Source organism: Myotis nattereri (genome assembly GCF_964212035.1).
Source record: "Myotis nattereri genome assembly, chromosome: 3".
NCBI lineage: Eukaryota > Metazoa > Chordata > Mammalia > Chiroptera > Vespertilionidae > Myotis > Myotis nattereri.
The window spans coordinates 41,495,681-41,517,773 of record NC_138077.1 but is presented as its reverse complement, the minus strand read 5'-3'; the positions used below and the strand labels follow the sequence as shown (position 1 = coordinate 41,517,773).

The 22,093-nt window shown below is 40.9% G+C and overlaps 1 protein-coding gene across 1 annotated transcript in view; it reads right to left on the bottom strand.

The window, feature by feature from the left end:
* The window catches only part of ATP11B (ATPase phospholipid transporting 11B (putative)), a 105,525-nt gene extending 86,621 nt beyond the window's left edge, over window positions 1-18,904 (bottom strand). The window contains exon 1 of the mRNA XM_081086605.1: window positions 18,573-18,904. Coding sequence (XP_080942731.1) covers window positions 18,573-18,599 — 27 coding nt within the window. The 5' untranslated portion in view covers window positions 18,600-18,904. The remainder of the gene's footprint in view (window positions 1-18,572) is intronic.
* Window positions 18,905-22,093: the final 3,189 nt, after the last annotated feature.

Here is a 22,093-nt window from a genome sequence, read left to right as displayed (position 1 = left end):
GGTCCTGTGCCCATTATTTTATTGGATTGTTTTGATTTTTTGGTATTGAGTGGTAAAAGTTCTTAATATATTGGAAAGTAACTCCTTATCAGATATATCAGCAAATATGTCCTCCCTTTCAGTGGGTTGTCTTTTCATTCTGTTGGATTTCATTTCTGTGCAAAAGCTTTGTAGTTTGTAGTCCCATTTGTTTGTTTTCTTCTAGGACTTTTATGATTTCACAACTTACATTTAAATCTTTAATACATTTTGAGTTTATTCTTCTGTCCGGTGTAAGCTGGTAGTCTAGTTTCGTTTTTTTTGCATTTCCTACCCAATGTTCTCAACACCATTTATTGAAAAAACTGTCTTTACCCCATTGTATGATCTTGCCTCTTTTGTCAATTAATTGACCATAAAGGCATGGGTTGATTTCTGGGCTCTCTGTTCTGTTCCACTGATCTATGTGCCTGTTCTTATGCCAGTAACAGGTTGTTTTGATTACAATGGCATCACAATATAGTTTGATACCTCCAACTTTGTTCTTCTTTCTCAAGATTGTTGAGGCTATTCAGGTCTTTTGGGGTTCCATATTAATTATTGGAATATTTGTTCTAGACCTGTGAAATATGTCATTGGTATTTTAATAGGAATTGCACTGAGTCTATAGATTGCTTTGGACAGTATAGACATTTTAATGATGTTAATTCTTCCAATCCATGAACATGGTATATGCTTCCACTTATTTGTATCTTGATCAATTTCTTTAATTTCCTATAGTTTTCCAAGTACAGGTCTTTTACCTCCTTGATTAAATTTATTCCTAGGTACCTTTACTTAAAAAATGCAATTGTTAAGTGAGATTGCTTTCTTAATTTCTCTTTATGTTAGTTCATTATTGCTGTGTTAAAATGCCACTAATTTTTTAACATTAACATTGTATCCTGCTACTTTGCAGAATTCATTTATTAGATTTAGTAGTCTAATAAATGTAAGGCTTTTGGGTTATCTAATGCACAATATCATGTCACCTGCGAATAATGAGTTTTACTTCCTCCTTTCCAATTTGGATGCCTTTTATTTCTTCTTGTCTGATGGTGTGGCTAGGACTTCCAGTACTATCCTATATAATAAAAGGGTAATATGCAAATGGACCCTAGTGGCAGAATGACCAGAATGACCGCTGGACCAGTCACTATGAGGCACACTGGCCACCTCTAGGTCCTTTTCCCCGGCCAGCAGGCTACGATCACCTGATGGCGAACGGGGAACCGGGGTTGGGTGGTGAGGGATGCGGGCGGCTCCAGGCCAAGGCCCCCGCCCCGCTGGTTACCCCCCCACACACAGAGTAACCCATAGTGGAGGTGGGGCTGGCAAGATGGCAGGAACAGCTGATCTCTCAGTCCCTTCCCCCAGCCATCAGGCACCAATCACCCGATCGGGGAACTGGGGGTGGGTGGTAGCAGGGGGTGGAGAAAGCTGCAGGCAGCGGGAAAAGATAGCCCTAATCGTAGGCCAGGCCTAGGGACCATATCCACACACAAGAATTTCATGCACCAGGCCTCTAGTGTTGAGTAAGAGTGGTGAAAGCAGACATCCCCATCTTATTTCTCATCTTAAGGGAAATGCTTTTGGTTTTTGCCCATTGTGTATGATGTTGGATTTTCATATATGGCTTTTGTTATGTTGAGGTAAGATCCCTCTTTTCCCAGTGTGCTGAGAGTTTTTATCATAAATGGGTGCTTGTTTTTATGCTTCTTCTGCATCTACTCATATAATCATGTGACTTCTATTTTTCATAGTTTATCTAATGTATCACATGTACTGATTTGCCAATATTGTACCAACTCTACATCCCCAGAATAAATCCCACTTGATCACGATGTATGATCTTTTTAATGTGTGCTGGATCCACACATTTGCTAATACTCTGTTGAGGATTTTAGCATCTATGTTCATCAGGGATATTGGCCACTCATTAATTTTCTTTCTTTGTAGTATCTTCTACTGGTTTTGGAATTAGAATTATGCTGCACTCATAAAAAGAGCTTGGCAGTCTTCTCATGAATTTTTTGGAATAGTTTGAGAAGGATAAGTGTTAGTTCTTTGAATGTTTGGTAAAATTCACCTATGAAGCCATCTAATCCAGGACTTTTGTTTGCTGACAGTTTTTTTGATTACTACTTCAATTTCATTAATTGTAATCAGTCTATTCAGGTTTTCTGATTCTTCCTGATTCAGTTTTAAAAGACTGTATGTTTCTAGAAATTTTGCTCAGGTTGTCAAATTTGTTGGTATATAGTGTTCATAGTATTTTCTTACAATCCTTTATATTTCTCTTCTTTCATTTCTGATTTTACTTGGGTCCTCTCCTTTTTTTCTTGATGTGTCTGGTTAAAGGTTTATCCATCTTATTTATCTCTTAAACATGTTACAATTGTGTCTTGTAATTACTCAAGAGGGAGAAAAGGCAGGTCTCAAAATCAGTGTTGGAAATCAATGCTCATCTTAAAGGTACATGACATTATTCATTCAACAACTATTTGAGTTTAAGTTGTATGTTAAGCCATGAAGGATTATATGATTTGTTATACTGTATACCTGAACAAATCAAGATGTTTCAACTCAATAAATTAATGAACAAGCAAATAGCTTGAATTCTAATACTGTAATCTATGGCTTTATTTTTCAAAGGGGGTTCATAGGAAGTTTGCTTATAAAGTTCATAAAGTTACAAGAATACACAGGTAACTAGAGCATTAAATTACATGAAACACATTCACTCACTATCCCTACACTGTAACCATGTTAAATAACACTAAGTTATAACCATGCATGCAAGCTTCTGGGATAAGTTAAAGGGAAAAAAAACAAAGTAAATTTGAGGGTCTAAAGAATATACAAATCTTTAACAGGATGTCAAGGTAACTGAGGCTGAGAACCACTAATACAGAATTTTATATTTTTTGGTAAATTCCAACAAGAATGGAATTACTATGTTCAAAAAAATGAAGACCCTCCCAATACATACATATAAACACACACACACACACACACACACACACACACACACACACACACACATATATATATGCAACATTTAATTCATGACTAGAATTACCAGTGATCACATGCTCAAGTCTGAGAATTCCTTAGATTTCCTCAATTATTTTAAGAGGATATATTAAAATGCTCAAAAAAGATCAATTTTAAATTAAACAGTTTTAAATTCAGCACCATATTCCAAAATAATGTAATTGAAAATAAGAAGACACGGTGCGCACTTCCAGACCATGTGTGCCCACCCTTCTACGTAAAAGTAAAGCTGTTTTCCTTGCTGCTTAGCTCCCAAGTATGTTTTGTGTTCTACCAGGACCCCTGACTTGGGGGACTCGCCTTATTTCTAACAATTTGGGGGCTCGTCCAGGATACTGTCTGTTGCCACAGGGAAACTGGACACCCTCTCCTGAGGAGGTGCACCCCACTGCCAAGTTGGGGCTGTGAGGAGGGACAGCCATTACCCCTGGGCCAACTACAAGCTTGGGACCGAGAGTCAACTACAGGAAGGGCCCAAGCAAGACCCACGGCAATCAGAGACTACTGTTCGGACTGCAGAGCGAAGTTGGACCCATCACATACGAGTTAAGGGCAGACACACCTCAACTTGAACAGCCATACCAGGACATATACCCTTGAAACTGACACTAAAAACTGTGAGCTATCTTAATAACCATCATATACTGGGCTCTATTTGCTTTAGGAATCTGGCAAATTGCAGGGGCTTACAATGTGGGCTGGAGAAATGTGTACAATCTGGATCATGCTTACCCAGTTAAGTTATTGGTTATAGATAACTTGAATGACTTGGATATTTCAGCCTTTAGGCCAAAAGATTGGCTAGGACTAGATTTAGGAGTAGATGTCACAGGACAAGATCCCCTAGGCCACTGCCACCACCATGCAAATAGAAGTAGGATATAAGGGAACAAATGCCTGGGTGGAATGGATTAAATATTCTGTGCACGCCCTGAATGAAAGCAACTGTTACACTTGCACGGCAGGAAGGCTAGAGGCCCAAGTGGTCCCATTCCCATTTGGATGGACCTCAGACAGTAACGGGATGGAATGTGTGCTTGCTTTGTACCATGAGGAAACCGCCTGGGGAAACGCTTCCTGTAAGACTCTCGCCCTGTTGTTCCCATCCAACAGAGGTAAAGGGCTAGGACCCCCCCACCAAAAAAAAATGATCCAGGCCATCCTCTGATGTAAACGATACCTCTGTTGTAGAAGATCAAAGAAACCCAAGCGACACTTAGAGAAATGGAGTTTCACAGCTTTATTATGCCAGCGGTCTCAGCAGAGTCACCTCCAAAATCTGAGCAAACCAACATGGTAGAAGCCCCTCTTTTATCCCCTTTTGGTGTCTTTGTCCCCCAAATATGGATTATACTTCCAGACCTTTGTGGGCTTTGCAAGACCTGTTACCTAAATGCTCACATTTCACAAAGGCCATAAACCATGACACAGCCCCTGGAGAGGGATTTTCAACACTGGCACCAGGCCAGGCCCTTAGATATGATCTCAAGAACCCCATCCCAACCTACGAGTCTTACAGAAGTAAAGATGTTGGCCTTGCAAAAAATAAAAAATAAGAAGACAAATCCAGGAAAATAGTAAGTTTTCCTTATTCCCAAAGAAACCATAACATCCACTTATACATTTGTAGTTGCTTTTTTCACTTGTAATTAAGTCACACAATCTCCAATCATGCTATAATTAAGGACATGCACATATGTGTGGGTGTGTATATTCTTTTTCAAACATAAAATAGTTACATTTATATTTGTGACTGTAGTATAAGTACAGCTAAGTGTCCGTTGTGGAAATTAACCCAATTCAGTTCATTGGCATCATCTTCTCTGCAACAAATTATACTACTCACAAACTAAAAAAATAAAGTGACTTATAGCAGGATCCAAACATGGGCTTCAGGCCTCTGAATCTCTGGAATTGTCTGCAAATTTGCATATAAGTGGATTTTTTCTGATAAAAGTAAGCATAGTCTTCATGTAAAGAAGCTTAAAACCACTTACTCTAAAGTCTGCTTTTGTAATCAGTTCCCCATCTCAATATTCTATATTTTAAAAATAACACAAGAGAATCTTTATGTTTCAATAACACCTCTCTTTCACAGGAGTAAAAAAAAAACTAAAACCACACATCTGGTATTAAAATTAATTTAATAACTATACTGTTAGTGTAGAGTTCAAGTATAGTTTCAAACTATTTCTAGCAACCATTATCAGCAATTTTATGGCACTGAGAAAGAAGTAAAATCTGAACTCCCTAATACCTATGCTACATGCCTGAGTTCAGAAACCTTTGGCACATACTACATTTTCTGTAGTCATCCCAGACTACCCATTCATAACCTCAACCCTTTGATGCTTGCCTGCTACTTTCTCCTCTGATTTCATCTTGTCCTAGGCAAAGGAATCAAGATATATTAGTGGTATTCTAGTCACTTAATATGAGTTTTGGAAGCACACAATTTTAAATTGTTTAAAAATAAAAACCCTCGTACTCTAAAATTAAAGTATGAAATTCAAAACCTCTTTTTTTCTGGATTTGTGAACATATGTTAAAGCCACAGGTACTAAAAAAAAAAAAAATAGTGGGTATTTGAAGTTGAACAAAAAGTCTCATGGTGGTATTTAGGGCAGCGGTCGCCAACCTTTCAGATCTCGCGGACCACCAGTGGTCCATGAATCACTGGTTGGTGACCGCTGATTTAGGGGAAGAACTGACAACACACAGGATTGATTTGAAGTAGGCTCCTTTTGTAACCACAAATTGATGAGACCTAGGGAAACCAAACCAGTAAATAGCTTTATCATTTTTAGAAGTTGATTTTTGGCACAAAGAAGTACTTAAAAATGAATAAAAAATTTTTCACATTTTTACACCAAATATACCAGCCTCTGCAGCATCTTAAAATACCAAAGATTTTATAAAAAAATCCAAGCATTACAAATAAAAGAGCTAAAAAGACACTATCCTATCTAATAAAAGAGAAACATGGTAACTGGCGTACAACCGCTAACCTCCCCATCGACCCTGCCTTTAGTGTGACAGGGGGCGGTGCCCCAACCCCCAATCGGCCCTACCCTGAGTGTGAATGAGGGTGGCATCGCAAACTCCCAATCTGCCCTGCTCTGTGCATGACATGGGGTGGCGCCCCAACTCCCCAATCGGCCCTGCTCTGAGCCCGACCAGGGGCTGCACCTAGGGATTAGGCCTGCCCTCTGCCACCCAGGAGCAGGCCTAAGCCAGCAGGGCTTTATCTCCCGAGGGGTCCCAGACTGCGAGAGGGCACAGGCCGGGCTGAGGGACGCCTCCCCTCCCCCTCCGAGTGCACAAATTTTTGTGCACCGGGCCTCTAGTCTATAATAATAAGAGTAATATGCAAATCGACTGAATGACTGAACAGCAGAATGACCATCCAGATGACCTTCCAGACAACCACGCTATGACACGCACTGGCGCCAGGCCCAGCCAAGGCAGGTGCAATGTGATTGGTCAGGGGGCCCTGCCATCGCCCCACAGAGGGAGGCCCAGGCCACCCTCTGCTGGGCAATCGATGGGGGGGTGGGGGGGGAGGCTCTGCGACTGATTGCCCCAAAGAGGGAGGCCCAGGCCAGCCAAGTGATCTCACCCCACAGCTTGTCGCCCGCAGAGGGAGGCGAATGGTGGCGGGGGGGGGGGGGGCAGTGCCACACAGATGGCAATCAGTGGCAGCGGCGGGGTTGGCCAGCTGACGGCAGCCAGGAGAAGGAAAGCCCCGATAGGCCCTGATCGCCGGCCAGGCCTAGGGACCCTACCCGAAGGGTCCTGGATTACGAGAGGGCGCAGGCCAGGCTGACAGACACCAAACCCCCTCCCACCCCCCATGCATGAATTTCATGCACGAGGCCTCTAGTAGTCCTATAATTAAATATTGTCACATAACTAAGAAAACATTATCTTTAGAGTTCACAGTGATCAAAGTAAATTTGTGCCTCTTATTCATCCATAACAGAAAGTTTCAGAAGAAACAACAACAAAACAAACCAAATTCAAACAACAATGAAAAAAGCTTCAGAGTAAAAAATTGAATAGGATTATTAAAACAAATGACAGAGCTTTATTTAGGTCACATGCTTTATATAAAAGTGATTTATGTTGGCTATATGTTCCAATATCCACAGGTCCATGAAAGTGGCCTAGCAAAAATACAATGCTTCTAGGGAGGAATAATTTAATCTATTTTAATGCATCTACAGACTTAATTGTAAATTACTTATCCCTGGAAAATAGACTTTAAATAAAATATATCCATATGAAGGTATTGTAAAGTCAAGATAATTTTACACAGTTAACAGACCAAAGGTGATAAAGAATAACTTAAATATGCCCTTAATTCGAACACAATTTAATTTTAACTTTTTGTTTCATGTTACATAACTTTCATTTTAACATTTAAAGTAGTTTGTCATCTATCAGACTATTCAGCTTCCAAGAACTTTGGTTTAGAGCAGGGATGGACTAGGACAAGCTCTCTAGTTACAGGATATAAGATTTAGAGTGATTTTTTCATTCCAAAATTCTTGAGTCATCTGCTGATGCTTTACTAGAGAAAGCTCATCTATGACGGGTTATATTACTTCCCGAACTTGATTCCCTACTCTGACATATACCGCCAGCAAAAGCTTAGTCATCCTTTAAGTTTCAGCTTCAGAACTTCCTTCTCAATGAAGCTTTACCTGACACCATTTCTCCAGAAATAAAGGATGGCATCCGCTATTGACTACACCCACCAAACCTTTTATACACTTCCATTCTAGATTTTATGACACTGAATTTTAATTGCTTGTCTGTATATCCATCTCGCCCTCCAGACTTTAAGATTCTTAAAGGTAACATATGCTAGCTATTTAACAAAATCCACCATTACTAGTGAAAGATAGGCTAATAGGAAATTTTTTAGTCTGGTATTCCCAGACTTATCCTATACTCATCAAAGCCATTTATACAGCTTTACAGCTGGTGGGGTTTATTCCAGATGTTAAAGAAATCAACTTCTTATTAGGAAAATGCAAATCAAAACCATGATGAAATATGAGATATTGCTGTACACCCATTAGAATGACTATCATTTTTTTTTTGTTAATATATTTTATTGATTTTTCACAGAGAGGAAGGGAGAGAGACAGAGAGTCAGAAACATCGATGAGAGAGAAACATCGATCAGCTGCCTCCTGCACGTCCCCGACTGGGGATGTGCCCGCAACCCAGGTACATGCCCTTGACCGGAATCGAACCCGGGACCCCTCAGTCCGCAGGCCGACGCTCTATCCACTGAGCCAAACCGGTTTCGGCTAGAATGACTATCATTTTAAAAAAACAACAACAAACAAGAATTGGCAAGGATGTGGAGAAGTTGGAATCCCTGTGCACTGCTGAATGGAATGTAAAGTGGTACAGACACCTGGAAACAGTATGACAGCTCCTCAAAAAAGTAAACAGATGACCATATGATCCAGCAATCCCACTTCTGGATATATACTCAAAAGAAGTGAAAGTAGAGACTTGAACAGATATTTCTACACCCATGTTCATGGTAATATTATTCACATTAGTCAAAAGATGGAAGCAACCCAAGTGTGCATTGAACAGATGATCAACCAAAATATGGTATGTACATATAATGGGATAGTATTTAGCCTTAAAAAGAAGGAAATTTTAACATATGCTACAACATGGATAAACAGCAGAATGACCAGTTGCTATGACATGCACTGACCACCAGGGGGCAGATGCTCAATGCAGGAGCTGCCTCCTCATGGTCAGTGCGCTCCCACAGGGGGAGCGCCGCTCAGCCAGAAGCAGGGCTCACAGCTGGTGAGTGCAGCGGCAGTGGCGGGAGCCTCTCCCACCTCTGAGGCAGTGCTAAGGAGCAGCGAGCTGAGTGGTAAGGAGCAAGGGGTCCCAGACTGCAAGAGGGCGCAGGCCGGGCTGAGGCACCCCCCCCGGCGCGCGCACACACACACACACACACACACACACACACCAGTGCACAAATTTTATGCACTGGACCTCTAGTATAAGGAATAAGAAAGAGAAGTCAAATTCAGGGTTTGGTAGGCCTTTGGTGAAGGAGGGAATAGAGAGTGTTTAATGAATACAAAGTTTCAGTTTGGGATAATGAAAAAGTTCAGGTGATGGATGGTGGTGATGGCTGTACAATAATGTGAATGTACTAAATGTCAGAACTATACACTTAAAAATTGTTATAATAATGTTTTAAGTTATGCATATTTTACCACAATTAAAAATATCAATTTCACCCATTTTGGACTTTACACCATGGATTTTCTGGATTAGAAGAGTCCTATTCAGTCATAATTCAGCCATGATAATGAATAGCCCCTGTTTGCTAGACTGGTGATATCTATGTATAGAATCAGAGACATTTATGACAAAAATAAATGTGTGAAAGTGTGCTAGCTTAGATGAAATTTTAAAATTGCAGGACTTAGTAAGAGAGAATTTAGGTTTCTATAATCAAGAACCCTAAATTTTTTTTTTTTGGTCTGCTTATCAGTTGAACAATGGCTACAGAAGGAGTGAAACTTGTAAATCTTATAACTAGCGTAACAAATTTGAAATATATGGATAAAAAGAAATTTCTACCCAGGTTTCTCAAACACTTCTGAGTCTTCTCCTTTTTCCTGCACAATCGTAACAATGGCAATTGCCTGGCTGGTGTAGCCCAATGGTTGGGCATCAACAGTTCAATTCCCAGTCAGGGCACATGCCCAGGTTGCAGGCTAATCCCCAGTAGGGGGTGTGCAGAAGGCAGCCAATCAATGATTCTCTCTCATCATTGATGTTTTTCTCTCTCTCCTGAAATCAATAAAAATATATTTAAACAATGGCAATGAAGATGGTTTCCTAGGTGCTCCTTAGTATATTAGAATCAGTGGGCTACAACTCTGAGACATATAGTCGGTCCAACAACATATCTTTTACACAGTACCTTCAAAGTTTAATATTTAAAAAAATATGTATCACAAAATACAACCACGAAATTCTACACATTTAATAACATTAAAAAAGCATACTAAAGTAAAAAAAATAGAGATGCAGAGTGAATCCCATTTATTTAGGCAAGAATTGACACAAAAAATAAAAATAAATAAAAAAACTAAGGTGGAAGGAAAAGGAACACATTTGTCTTAATAATTTTATATGCTGGGAACCTGAGAAACATGCTTCAGAATAAAATAAAACATGTTTGTATAAAGTTAGGAGGAAAAAGGACTCAGCAAATCCTAAACTGCTATGAAAATTTGAAAAATTAAATTTTAAGCATAGAAGTGATTTGGCAACACTGGGTCAAACTGACATAATTTTGAAAATGTATTTTTTTTTAAAACAGAAAGTACTTTAGCTTATTTTCAGTTCTTTCAGTTCTTATCCTGCATAATACTATTAAAATTGTACTACTGCTCTGCAATTCTTTTTTTAAAATATATTTTTATTGATTTTAGAGAAGGGCGAGGGAGAGATAGAAACATCAATGATGAGAGAGAATCATTGATCAGTTGCCTCCTGCAAGCCCCCCACTGGGGATCAAGCCCACAACTCAGGCACGTTTTCTTGACTGGAATTGAACCTGGGAGCCTTTAGTAGCAAGCCGACGCTCTATCCACTCAGCAAAACCAGCTATGGCCTAACAATAAGTGCTGGCGAGGATGTGAAGAAAAAGGAACCCTCGTGCACTGCTGGTGGGAATGCAGACTGGTGCAGCCACTGTGGAGAACAGCATGGAGTTTCCTCAAAAAACTAAAAATGGAACTCCCAGTAATCCCACTACTAGGACTATATCCCAAGAAACCAGAAACACCAATCAGAAAGGATATATGCACCCCTATGTTCACAGCAGCACTATTTACAATAGCTGAGATTTGGAAACAGCCTAACAGCCCATCAGCAGATGAGTGGATTAAAAAGCATCTACACAATGAAATACTACGTTGCTATAACAAAGAAGGAACTTTTACCATTTGCAATAGCATGGATGGACCAGGAGAGCATTATGCTAAGTGAAATAAGCCAGTTGGAGAAAGATTAATATCACATGATCTCACTCATATGTGGGATATAATGATCAACATAAACTGATGAACAAAAATAGATCTAGAGACAGAGAAACACCAAACAGACTGTCAAATCTCAGAGGGAAGGAGGGGGGGGGGAGTAAGAGATCAACCAAAGGACTTGTATACATGCATGTAAGTATAACCAATGGACACGGACACTGAGGCAGTGGGGTGGGAGTTGGTGGGGAGGGGAAGGGGTCGATGGGGGGAAAAGGAGACATTCTATATAAGAAAAGCCTAACAGGCTAAGTGTCTGGTTGTCTGTTCAACCAATCAAAGCACAATATGCTAATGATAGCTAAGGCCGCTCAACCGCTTGCTATGACATGCACTAACCACCAGGGGGCAGACACTCCAACCAGCAGGTTAGCTTTCTGCTGGGGTCCAGCCGATCAGGACTGAGCAAGATGGGCTGAACACGCCCTGGAGCCCTCCCCTGCTGGCCAACCTCCCACATCCCTCCCTAGCCCCAATCTTGCATTGGTGGGATCCCTCGGCCTGGCCTGCATCCTCTCGCAATCCGGGACCCCTTGGGGGATGTCGGAAAGCTGGTTTCGGCCAGATCCTGCAGGCCAGGCCCAGGGACCCCACTGGTGCACGAATTCGTGCACCGGGCCTCTAGTATGTAATACTTTAAACAATAAATATATATAAATACACACACACACACACACACATACACACTATAATTAAGACAGTGTATTATTGGTGCTCCAATAGGTCAACAGATGAATGAAACAGAATAGAGAATCTAGAAAGAGGGCAAGATATATGAAAGAGAATGCTCATTTATGACAGAGAAGGCAAACAACATAGATTAGTGGTGAAAAGATGGCTCATTCAATAAACTGCACTGGGATAAGTAACTTATATGGAAGAAAATAAATTACTTACTTTATTCCATATACAAAAATCCATTCCATTTATATTAAGGACTTAAATGTTGACAAACTAAATATTAAGACAATTTGCACAACATTAGAAAAACAGCTTTCTGATTCTGGTATAGAAAAGGAATTTCTAGATAAGTAATAAAAAGCAGAAATCATGTGTCCAATGCAATTACTTACAAATAAATTTTACATTTCTATATCAAAAGACACTATGAGCCCTAGCTGGTTTGGCTTGGACTGAAGGGTCCCAGGTTCGATTCTGGCCGGGGGCACATGCCTGGGTTGTGGGCTCCATCCCCATTGGGGGTGTGCAGGAGGCAGCCAATTGGTGATTCTCTCTCATCATTGATGTTTCTATCTCTCTCTCCCTTCCCTTCCTCTCTGAAATCAATAAAAATATATTAAAAAAAAAAAAGACACTATGAACAAAGTGAAATACAAGGGACAGACTGGAAGAAGATATTTACAACTTATACAACAACTAATTAGCATCCAGACTACAAAAGAAACTAATAAGGAAATGACAAACTACCCAATAGAAAAATGGGCAATTTATTCATATGAATGAAATATAGGACACCTGAATTTCACCAGCAATGAAAAAAATACAAATTAGAAGAAAAATGAGATATAAATCACACCCATCAGATTGGTAAATTTTTTTTTAAGTCTAACAGTACAAAGTATTGACCAAGATGTAGGGAAAGAGGAACCCTCCTGTTTGGGAAAATAATTTGGCAACATTTAGTAACAGTCATAATGTGTATACCCTATGACCCAGCAGTTCCACTACTAAGTATTTCAATTTAAAACAAACACATAGCCCTGGCCCCTGGCCAGTGTGGCTCAGTTGGTTGAGTGACATCCTATGAACCAAAGGGTCGCAGGTTCGATAACCCGTTAGCGCACATGCCCAGATTTCAGGCTGGAGGCAGCCAATCAATGTTTCTCTCACATCAATGTTTGTTTCTCTCTCTCTCTCTTCCCTACCTCTCTCTAAAATCAATTTAAAAAAAATTTAAAATACATAAACATAAGTAAGAACAGTCACTAAAACACTTTTTTTAATAGGAAAAAAATGACAACAATGCAACATATATCTATTAGGGAAGAAGAGACTCCTAGAAGACTGGCTAAAACAGGGGTTCATTTTGGTAATTCCAGAGTCTAGTACAGGGGTGGGCAAACTTTTTGACTCGAGGGCCACAATGGGTTCTTAAACTGGACCAGAGGGCCAGAACAAAAGCATGGATGGAGTGTTTGTGTGAACTAATATAAATTCAAAGTAAACATCATTACATAAAAGGGTACGGTCTTTTTTTTTTTTTAGTTTTATTCATTTCAAACGGGCCGGATCCGGCCCGCGGGCCGTAGTTTGCCCACGGCTGGTCTAGTAACATGCTATCACAGAGTAGGTGCTCAAAAATGTCTGAGTGAATGAATGAATAAATGAAAAAGAAATGGTATTACCTAAATGTGGATGCAGAGTTGAGAAACAGCTGTGGTTATATGGAGAACTAAAACAAATAGACCAAAATTACTGCCTTCATAGGATAAATGAGATAAATAATAAAAGTATAGAGTATATTAAATAGTGATAAGTGCTAAGAGAAATAAAAAGCAGGGGAGGGGGATAGGGAAGTGTTGGGGAGCATTACAATTTTATACTGAATGTCCAGAAAAGGCCTCACTTATAAAAATTGAGTAAAGACATGAAGGGAGTAAAGGAGACAGCAGATAACTGGAGGAAGAACATTTCAGGCAGAAGTAACAGCCAGGGCACAGATCCTGGGATTTAAGCAAGGTAGGCCTGACACTTCTGATGAATTGCAAGAGGGTCAGTGTGGATAAAGCAAAGTGAGTGAAGGGTGATGGGAAATGAGAAGTGATTTGGGGAGCTGGGAGTACAGACCAAGTAGAGACTTTGGTTTTTACTGTGAGCAAGAAGGCAAGTCCTTAGACGGTTCTAAATACAGGAATTACATGATCTAACTTGGGTTTAAATAAGATCACTCTAGCTGCTAAGTTGAAAACAGGCTACAGGGACATTTAATGACAATATTGGCATCATAAGGTTCTTTAAGGATCTGGTCAAGGTCCCTACTTCAGTACTGCTGGGATAGTTGGGATTCTTCTAACACTTGACTCTCCCTAACCAAATGAAAAACTGGGTATCTAAGATAACATGCCTGAACATAAGAGATAAAAAAGCAAACATTCAAAGATCTAGGTTCTTAAATATTAATTCATGAGACTAAAACTTATTAGCCACATCAAAATAATACCATCAGAGGCCTTAGCTTCCTTTTCCTACTCTCCATTCCGAGAGAAAGGCAAAGAATGCAGGTACTTCCAAACTGATGCTGAAATAAATCTGACACTCATTTATTCAACCAACATTTGGTATATGAGTACTTTCAATGGGCCAGCTGCTGTCTTGAGAGCAAGGGATATAAAGACAAGCAAGATATAGCCCCTACCCTCAGATATTTAGTCTCTTGAGATATCTAGACTTATATACTATATAGAAACACAGCAGCACTAGCTGAAATATAAAAGAGCCACAAATGCAAGCCACATTTATAATTTTAAAATTTCTAGTAATCATATTTTTTAAAGTAAAAAGAAACAGGTAAAATGAATTATAATATTTTACTTTACCCAATATATCCAAAATATTACTTTAACATGTAATTCATATAAAAAATTGAGGTTATTTTACATTCTTTTTTCATCATAGTTTTTGAAATCCTGTGTTTATTTTATACTTAAGAATATCTCAACTCGAACTAGCCATGCTTCATGTGTATTGGACGGCATAGTTATTCAGAAAAGACCTGTTTTTTAGAAATTTGAAAAGGATATGACATTTTCAGGTACAGTACAAAATAAAATAGCAGAGAGGCTTAAACATGTTCACAGGTTAAAGGTAAAGAGTAAACATACAAATACAGATACTTGATGGGGACTGTGGAGACCAGGATTAATAGCACAAGCAGTTAATTTTAAAAAGACGACCATCACACCTTCCTTGTGACAGGTGGAAAGGGAAGAATTTAGTACAATTATAAACAAGTTCAGTGAGTGTGTGTGGTAAGAAAACAGAAAGTTGAGACAGTTTAGGTTAAGAGCTTTCCATTTTTCTCAGTGAATCAGAAAACAATTTTATCAGCCCTTCCACCACTGCCGAAACAAATATGAAGGGACTACATTTATGGAAAAATTTAAGAAACAGCATCTTACTGTAACAACATTCAGTTGCATTTTTGTAAAATTGCAGCCATTTTCTAGCTTTCTTCTGGACTGGTCACTCTTGGATTTTGTCACTGTATCTCTGAACACAGAAGCAATACCATGGGATTCATTCTTTCTTCACCTATTTATTGAGCAAACATGAACCCAATGTCTACTCTGTTAAGTACTGTGTAAGACACTGAGCACCAAAAGATTAAGGCCCTCACTGACCTATATTTGCATCCTCAGTCTTTAGCACATTATAATGTCTGCACAAAGGATGTGCTTTAAAAACATAGCATTACATTGCCCTGTAAATATTACATATCAACTAAAATATTTATTGAAAAAGACTTTCAGTTAAAAGTCTTAAGTAGCGCTGTCCAGTAGAATTTTCTGTGATAACGATGATGTTCTACTCTGATCTGTCCAATATGGTAATAGTCACATGAATTTTTAATTTAATTAATTAGAATTTTAACAGCAAATATGATTAGTAACTACTATACAAGTCTAAATATTAGAAAACAGTTAGTAGCTAATGACATTTCCACTATTATAATGAAGATGCTGTCATCTTTTCTCTGAGTTAATACACATAATATGCTGCTAGAAATGAGTACACTATGGATAATACTAACTGTACCAAAAAGACATAAAAATTTTTCTTAGTGTAAAATAACTTCATTGTGAGCCAGAAAAGAAAGAACAAAAAAAAAAAAAAAGAGAGCCCTAGCCAGTGTGGCTCAATTGGTTGGAGCGTTGTCCCGTGTACTGAAGTGTCATGGGTTTGAATTCTGGTCAGGGCACATAGTTAGGTTCGGGGTCAATCCCCGGTCAGGGCAAACCATTTATGTTTCTCTCTCACATCGATGTTTTCCCCACGCAGAGAGAAAAGAAAAAGGTAATGGTATTCCAATCTTTTCTTTCCACTCTACTAGTACTTCTCCAACAGAAAACATCAACCTTCTGACAACCTCCTGATTTTCCTCTTTGATTCTAGTTAGTGAAAATACTTTGTGGAGATAAGGAGTCAAGCATTTCTTTAATTAAGGAGAAGGTACTAGAGCACAGTAGGTATTTCTGTAATAAAAGGACTATAATTCTGGGGGGGCAAGACAAGTTGTTGAAAATCAGGATTCATATAATGAATGAAGTGTATTTAGAACTCCAAAAACCTATCCTTGATTTGCATATTAATTTTCCCAATTTTGTCCTACTTATATCAATTTTTTAAATAAGTCTCTTCCTAAAAGACATGGATGACTCAATCCATTGAGCAAATTGAAGTATAATCTAAACTAGACTTTGAGTAATTCCTGGTAGAGTAACTAAAATAACTGCTTATGACTGGGATAGTAAAATATGCTTTCATTACTATCCTTAATGTATAATTTAAGTGACTGTACAAAGTTAATCAAAGGTACAAAGTCCTAAATTGGCACAGGTTTGATTACATACTTAGAAGATCTGATAACTTAAAAATAAAACCAAGGAGGTGAGCAACTAAATATCAGAGACAGCAACTTGTTTGACTTGTCTTAGAAATTAGCCACACAACTTCTCGCCCTTCCTTTAGGTTGCATTCATTTGAAGCCATTTTTTTTAAAAAAAACAAAAAAACAAACATGACCAGATTGTCTGTCTTGAACATGAGTGGTTATACAAGCAGGATTTTATTCAGGTTAACAAAAATACCTAACACTGAGAAGCTGTGTCTTCATCTACCAGAAAAGACTATAATACTATAGTCTTCACCTATAGTATTGGTCTTCCTACCAGACAAAAAACACCATCAGGTAAATAACCCTGCTATACAGGAAGACTGGCAAATCAAAAGCATGAGATCAGACCTGTAATAATTAACTTCAGGAAAAAATAATTAACTTCGAGTCCAGTTACTGTGCTAAGGCTTACTGCAACAAAATCTTACCATAGTATGGGCATTATAATGATACTATAGGCCCGGTGCATGAAATTCATGCAAGGGGCTTGGCCCTTGCGACCCCAGCTTGTCTAAGGCCCGTTTGGCTGTGCAGTCTAATGAGTATATTATGCTTTTATTGTTATAGATCATTAGCTTGGTTTCCTAATAAGGCATATATCTGGGCTATCTGAATTCACAATTAACTAAAAATAGCCAACATTTGTCTGAGGGAGTGGCGGGCAGTTCTAGTTTCATATATAAGATTTTTTATTTTTAGAATAATGCCCACTGCAAAATAAAGGCTGGCTCTTGAAACAGCATACTTCGCGGTCTTCACCGTCCAACTGCTGTTCTAGAGCCAGGGAAAGGGAGTTCCCAACGCTTTCGCTTTCGTCTCCCCCCAAAACCGTTTCTGCTTCACTGCCTTTTGAGTTAATACACGGAACCAGTGAGCTGCAGAAGCATTTAACTCAAGCCATTTAGAAAGGAAGCAGCCACCAGGCACAGACCTCCTCCTCCAGACCAGGTTAGGCTTCTCGGCCAGGGCCTAAATGGTCACTGCTGCCCTCGTGCTGTCCGTGCCAAGAGGCAGGAGAGATTTTTCTCTCTGAATTAACCCTAACAACGTGGCGCTTCTGATACGCCTGACATCGCCCTCTTCTAAGCCTGCGTCCCCCTCGCCCCCAGATGTTCCACGGGCTCCAACCCTATTTCGCTCACACTGCCTTCCGGAGGACCGGGGGGCGGGGGATAAAAAATAAGGTGGACATTCCCAAAGTTTCAGCTGGGGCTGGGGTGAGGACAAGGTAGGAGCATAACCTCCACACGAACCTCTTGCGAAACTCAACGGGGTGTTGGACTATCTTCCGTCCCCCGCCCCGGCTTCGGGGAACACTCCTTCCGCGGTGAGGGGTCGGACTAGGGCAGGGCCCTCCTCTGGGTAACCGACGCCACCCCGGACTGGCGCTGACTGCACACAGGGAGAGAGGGGCAAAGCCGAGTCCCCCCTCCAACGGCTCCCGAAGGCCAGAGGCAGGAAACGCCAGCCTCTGTGCACTTTCCGTGCCCTCGCCCTGTTTGCTCCGGATCCCCGCTCCGGATCGCAGCCGCCTCCCGCAGCCAGCCTCGGCGACCCGGGCGGGGAGGCGAGACGCGCGCGGGGTGGCGCCGGGTTCGCCGGCTCTGGCTCCGGCTCCGGCCCCGGCCCCGCGCCCGCCTCCGCTGCGGCCTAAGCCCGGCGCCCCGGCCCGGCCCCGCGCCGCCGGCCCTGCCCCGTCACCCCGGCCCGAGCGGCCGCGCGGGAGGAGCGGGAGGTTGGAGGACGGAGGTACCTACCAGCTGCTGCCGGACCCAGCGCCACATGCCCCCGCCGTCGCCGTCCCGGTCCCGCGGGGCGCGGGGGCTGCGGGGCTGCAGGTGGAGGCCCAGGAGCCGGAGGAGGAAGTGTGAGAGCCCCTCTGGCTAAAGTTGCGCTCGCCGCTCCTGCCGCCGCCACCTCACTCCCCACGCCGGCCCCCCATCTCCCCGCGCCGGCCCCAAGGTCTCACAGGCGCGGCCCCGGCGCCACCCCCACTCGGCGCTGCTGAGCCGGGCGCCTCGCCGCAGCCACCTTCATTATTGACCGTTGTCACCCAAAGCACCGCCACAACCCCACCCCCGCCCTGCCCGGCTCCCCCCCCCGCCCCCCCCCCCACCGGCGTCCCAGCCCCACCCGGGCCCGTCCCCGTTCCGATCCGCCCCCGGACGTGACGACAGGGACTGGCGGACTCAGGGGCTGGGCGCGCTCCGCCGGGGTCTAGAGCGGGGCTCAGCCGTGTGGGCGGGGCCAGCCGTGTGGGCGGGGCCAGCCGAGGTCGAAGAAAGGGGCGGGGTTCTCAAACGCAGTTTCTACGCTCCGCCCCATCTCGGGGTGGGATTAAGTCGCCTCTGAGTGGCAGTCTGTGGAGCCTGGGGCTACAGGCTGAGTCCTTCGTTTCTACCTCCTGTTGCAGGTGTGTTTCTGCCCCCGCTTTCTGGGTACACTTCCTCCTACCCCCCACCCCGCCCCCGTCCCCTGACACGCGTATGCAACAATCTCGAGAGTAGGGACTGAAGGTTAATCCCCAGAGCTCTCCGCTTTGGGCTCAATTGTCAAAGCCTTAGCCTCAGCGCAGAACGCAGCCCACTTTAGCAAACAACTGCGTTGGGGTAGGCAGAATCTTGATCACGCCCTTTAAGTCAGCGGTTCTCAACCTGTGGGTCGCGACCCCTTTGGGGGTGGAACAACCCTTTCACAGGGGTCACCTAAGACCATTGGAAAACATATAGAATTACATGTTGTTTTGTGATTAATCGCTATGCTTTAATTATGTTGTTTGTAACAATGAAAATACATCCTGCATATCAGATATTTACATTACGATTCATAACAGTAGCAAAATTACAGTTATGAAGTAGCAACGAAAATAATTTTATGGCTGGGGGATCACCACAACATGAGGAATTGTATTAAAGGGTCGCGGCATTAGGAAGGTTGAGAACCACTGCTTTAAGTAGTAATTTTGAAAGGAATGCAGATCCCCTGTGCCTGGTCCACTCTGGGCCAGTGTTTCCAGGAGAATGGATGAGACACTGTTTTTGCAGTGTTCAGTTGAACAGGTTAGGGTGAAAAATACTTTGTGGAAAGTTTGTTGTTTACTGTTCACTGCCAAACTCCTGCAATCAAAAACACCCTAGAAGTAGCAAGACCTAGGTAAGATAAGAGTGGACAAACAAAGGTAAGGAGGAATATAAAAATAACTGGTCAAGGCTTTGATTTGGAAGGCTGAAATGAAGCGTCAGGTCTCCCTCTGTTCAAAAGCAGCCCCGTGAATATCTTAAGTGTTATGTATAAGTATTGTGTGCAATAATTTTGCTGAGTTAAAGCACACTTCATTTAACACAGGCACTTGTGGTTTAAAAAAACACGACATTTTATAAAGTGAACACAAATCTAAATGAGATTAGCATGACTGGGCAAGTTATTGCATATATGTATATGTTGTTTTAGTTTGCATAGACATTTCTTATTATATAATGCTTATCCAGCACCACAAATAGGGCCTTTCCTTGGGGATATTTATGATATATAAAACCAGCAGTGGAATTTTATATAATAAATAAGCCAATCACAAAAAATTAGCTAGCTCAGCGATTTTCAACCATTGTAACACAGAGACACACTGGTATGCCATAAGAATTTTAAAAATATGCAATATCTGACTACTAGTCAGGGGCACTGACCTCTTTCACATTGTCAAATAAAAAAAATGACAACAGCCAACACAATAATAGCTGTCCCGTGTGAACGAATCAAAATTATACCATTTTTTGTCATCCACAAAAAAAAAAAATATATTGTTTGGTGTGCCACAGAATTTTAATAATTAGTTTGTGTGTCATTAGATGAAAAAGGTTGACTATCACTGAGCTAAAGGCCCTGTCCAGGCAGCTCAGTTGGTTAGAGCACCACCCGGGTAGTCTAGATAAGCCAAGGTTGCTCCATCTCTGGTGGAGGGGGCAATACAATACAGGAAGCAACCAATGAGTGCAAAAATAAGTGGAACAACAGATGGATGGTTCGCTCCCTCTATCTAAAGTCAATCAATAAAAATTTTAAAAAGAAAGAAAAAAGAAAAGTCACTGAGCTGCATATTTAAAGAGAAAAAGTAATCTTACTTTTGTTCTTATGACCGAACCTTGCTTTATGAACCTAAAGGAAGTTTGAGATACATTTATTTGTTATAGTGATAAGCCACTCATGGAACACTTGTGTGTCCCAGGTTCTGTCCTAAACTCTGTACTTGCACAATCTACTTTAACCCTCCAGAATTCTTTGAAGTTGGTATTATTATTCCCATTGTATGGATGTGGAAATAAAGGCTCAGGGTGAGTAACTTGGCAAAAGTGGGATTCAGATTCTGTATGATTAGGCAATAAGGCTCATGCAAGTTCCTAAGATATGTAAAGACACGAAAATATGACCATACCTGCTTTTATTCATCTGCAAGCCTTTTAATGAAAATTAATCCTGAAATGTTTATTTATATGTCACTAAAGTTTGTCAAGACAGCATAAGAAATAGAAATCTAGATGAAACTTTGTTCATTATTATTTAACGGTGTCCCAAATTTCAAAAAGTAGAAGTGGGAGGAGGAATTGATTCTAAATGCTATGATAGGATATGGTAAGAAGTGGTCAAGATAACCCTAAAGATAATAATTGTAACTCAAGCTGTCAGGAACAGAATGAGAATTCAAAGTACTGTTTTGTTGTAAGCATTTTTCAGAACAATTATACACCTCATTTGAATTCAAGGAGCATAAAGTATTTTTATATGTAGATTATAATTCTTTAGTCATGAGCAAATCAATTTAGTGTGTCATGATTGGTATTTTAAAAAATAGTATAAAAAACATCAGGATATATCACACAGTGAAAGTAATATGTATTGTTTTGTCACAATATAAAAAGAATTTCTTCCTATTAGTTGTGGTTGGAAAGGTTTGAAAGCATTGATTTGGGAATATACAGTATTTAAGGCAGGCACCAGCTGTAAAAGAAAGGAAAAAAATGTAGAGTCAGTGGTCATGCATTCCACAGCTATTTCTTGAATATATTGAGTACCAAATGTATGCATAACAACTACCTAAAACTAGAAGGAGACACAAATGCAACTTTTCAGGTGAGCACCTTCACTCTGGGTGGAGTTTATAATCTAGTTGGAAAGAGAAGATGCTGACAAGAATCAGTTAAATAAAAATCCAAGTCAGTATGGGATTAAGTCCTAAAGAAATTTTAAATAATAAAAGCCTAATATGCTAAGTGTCCAGTTGACC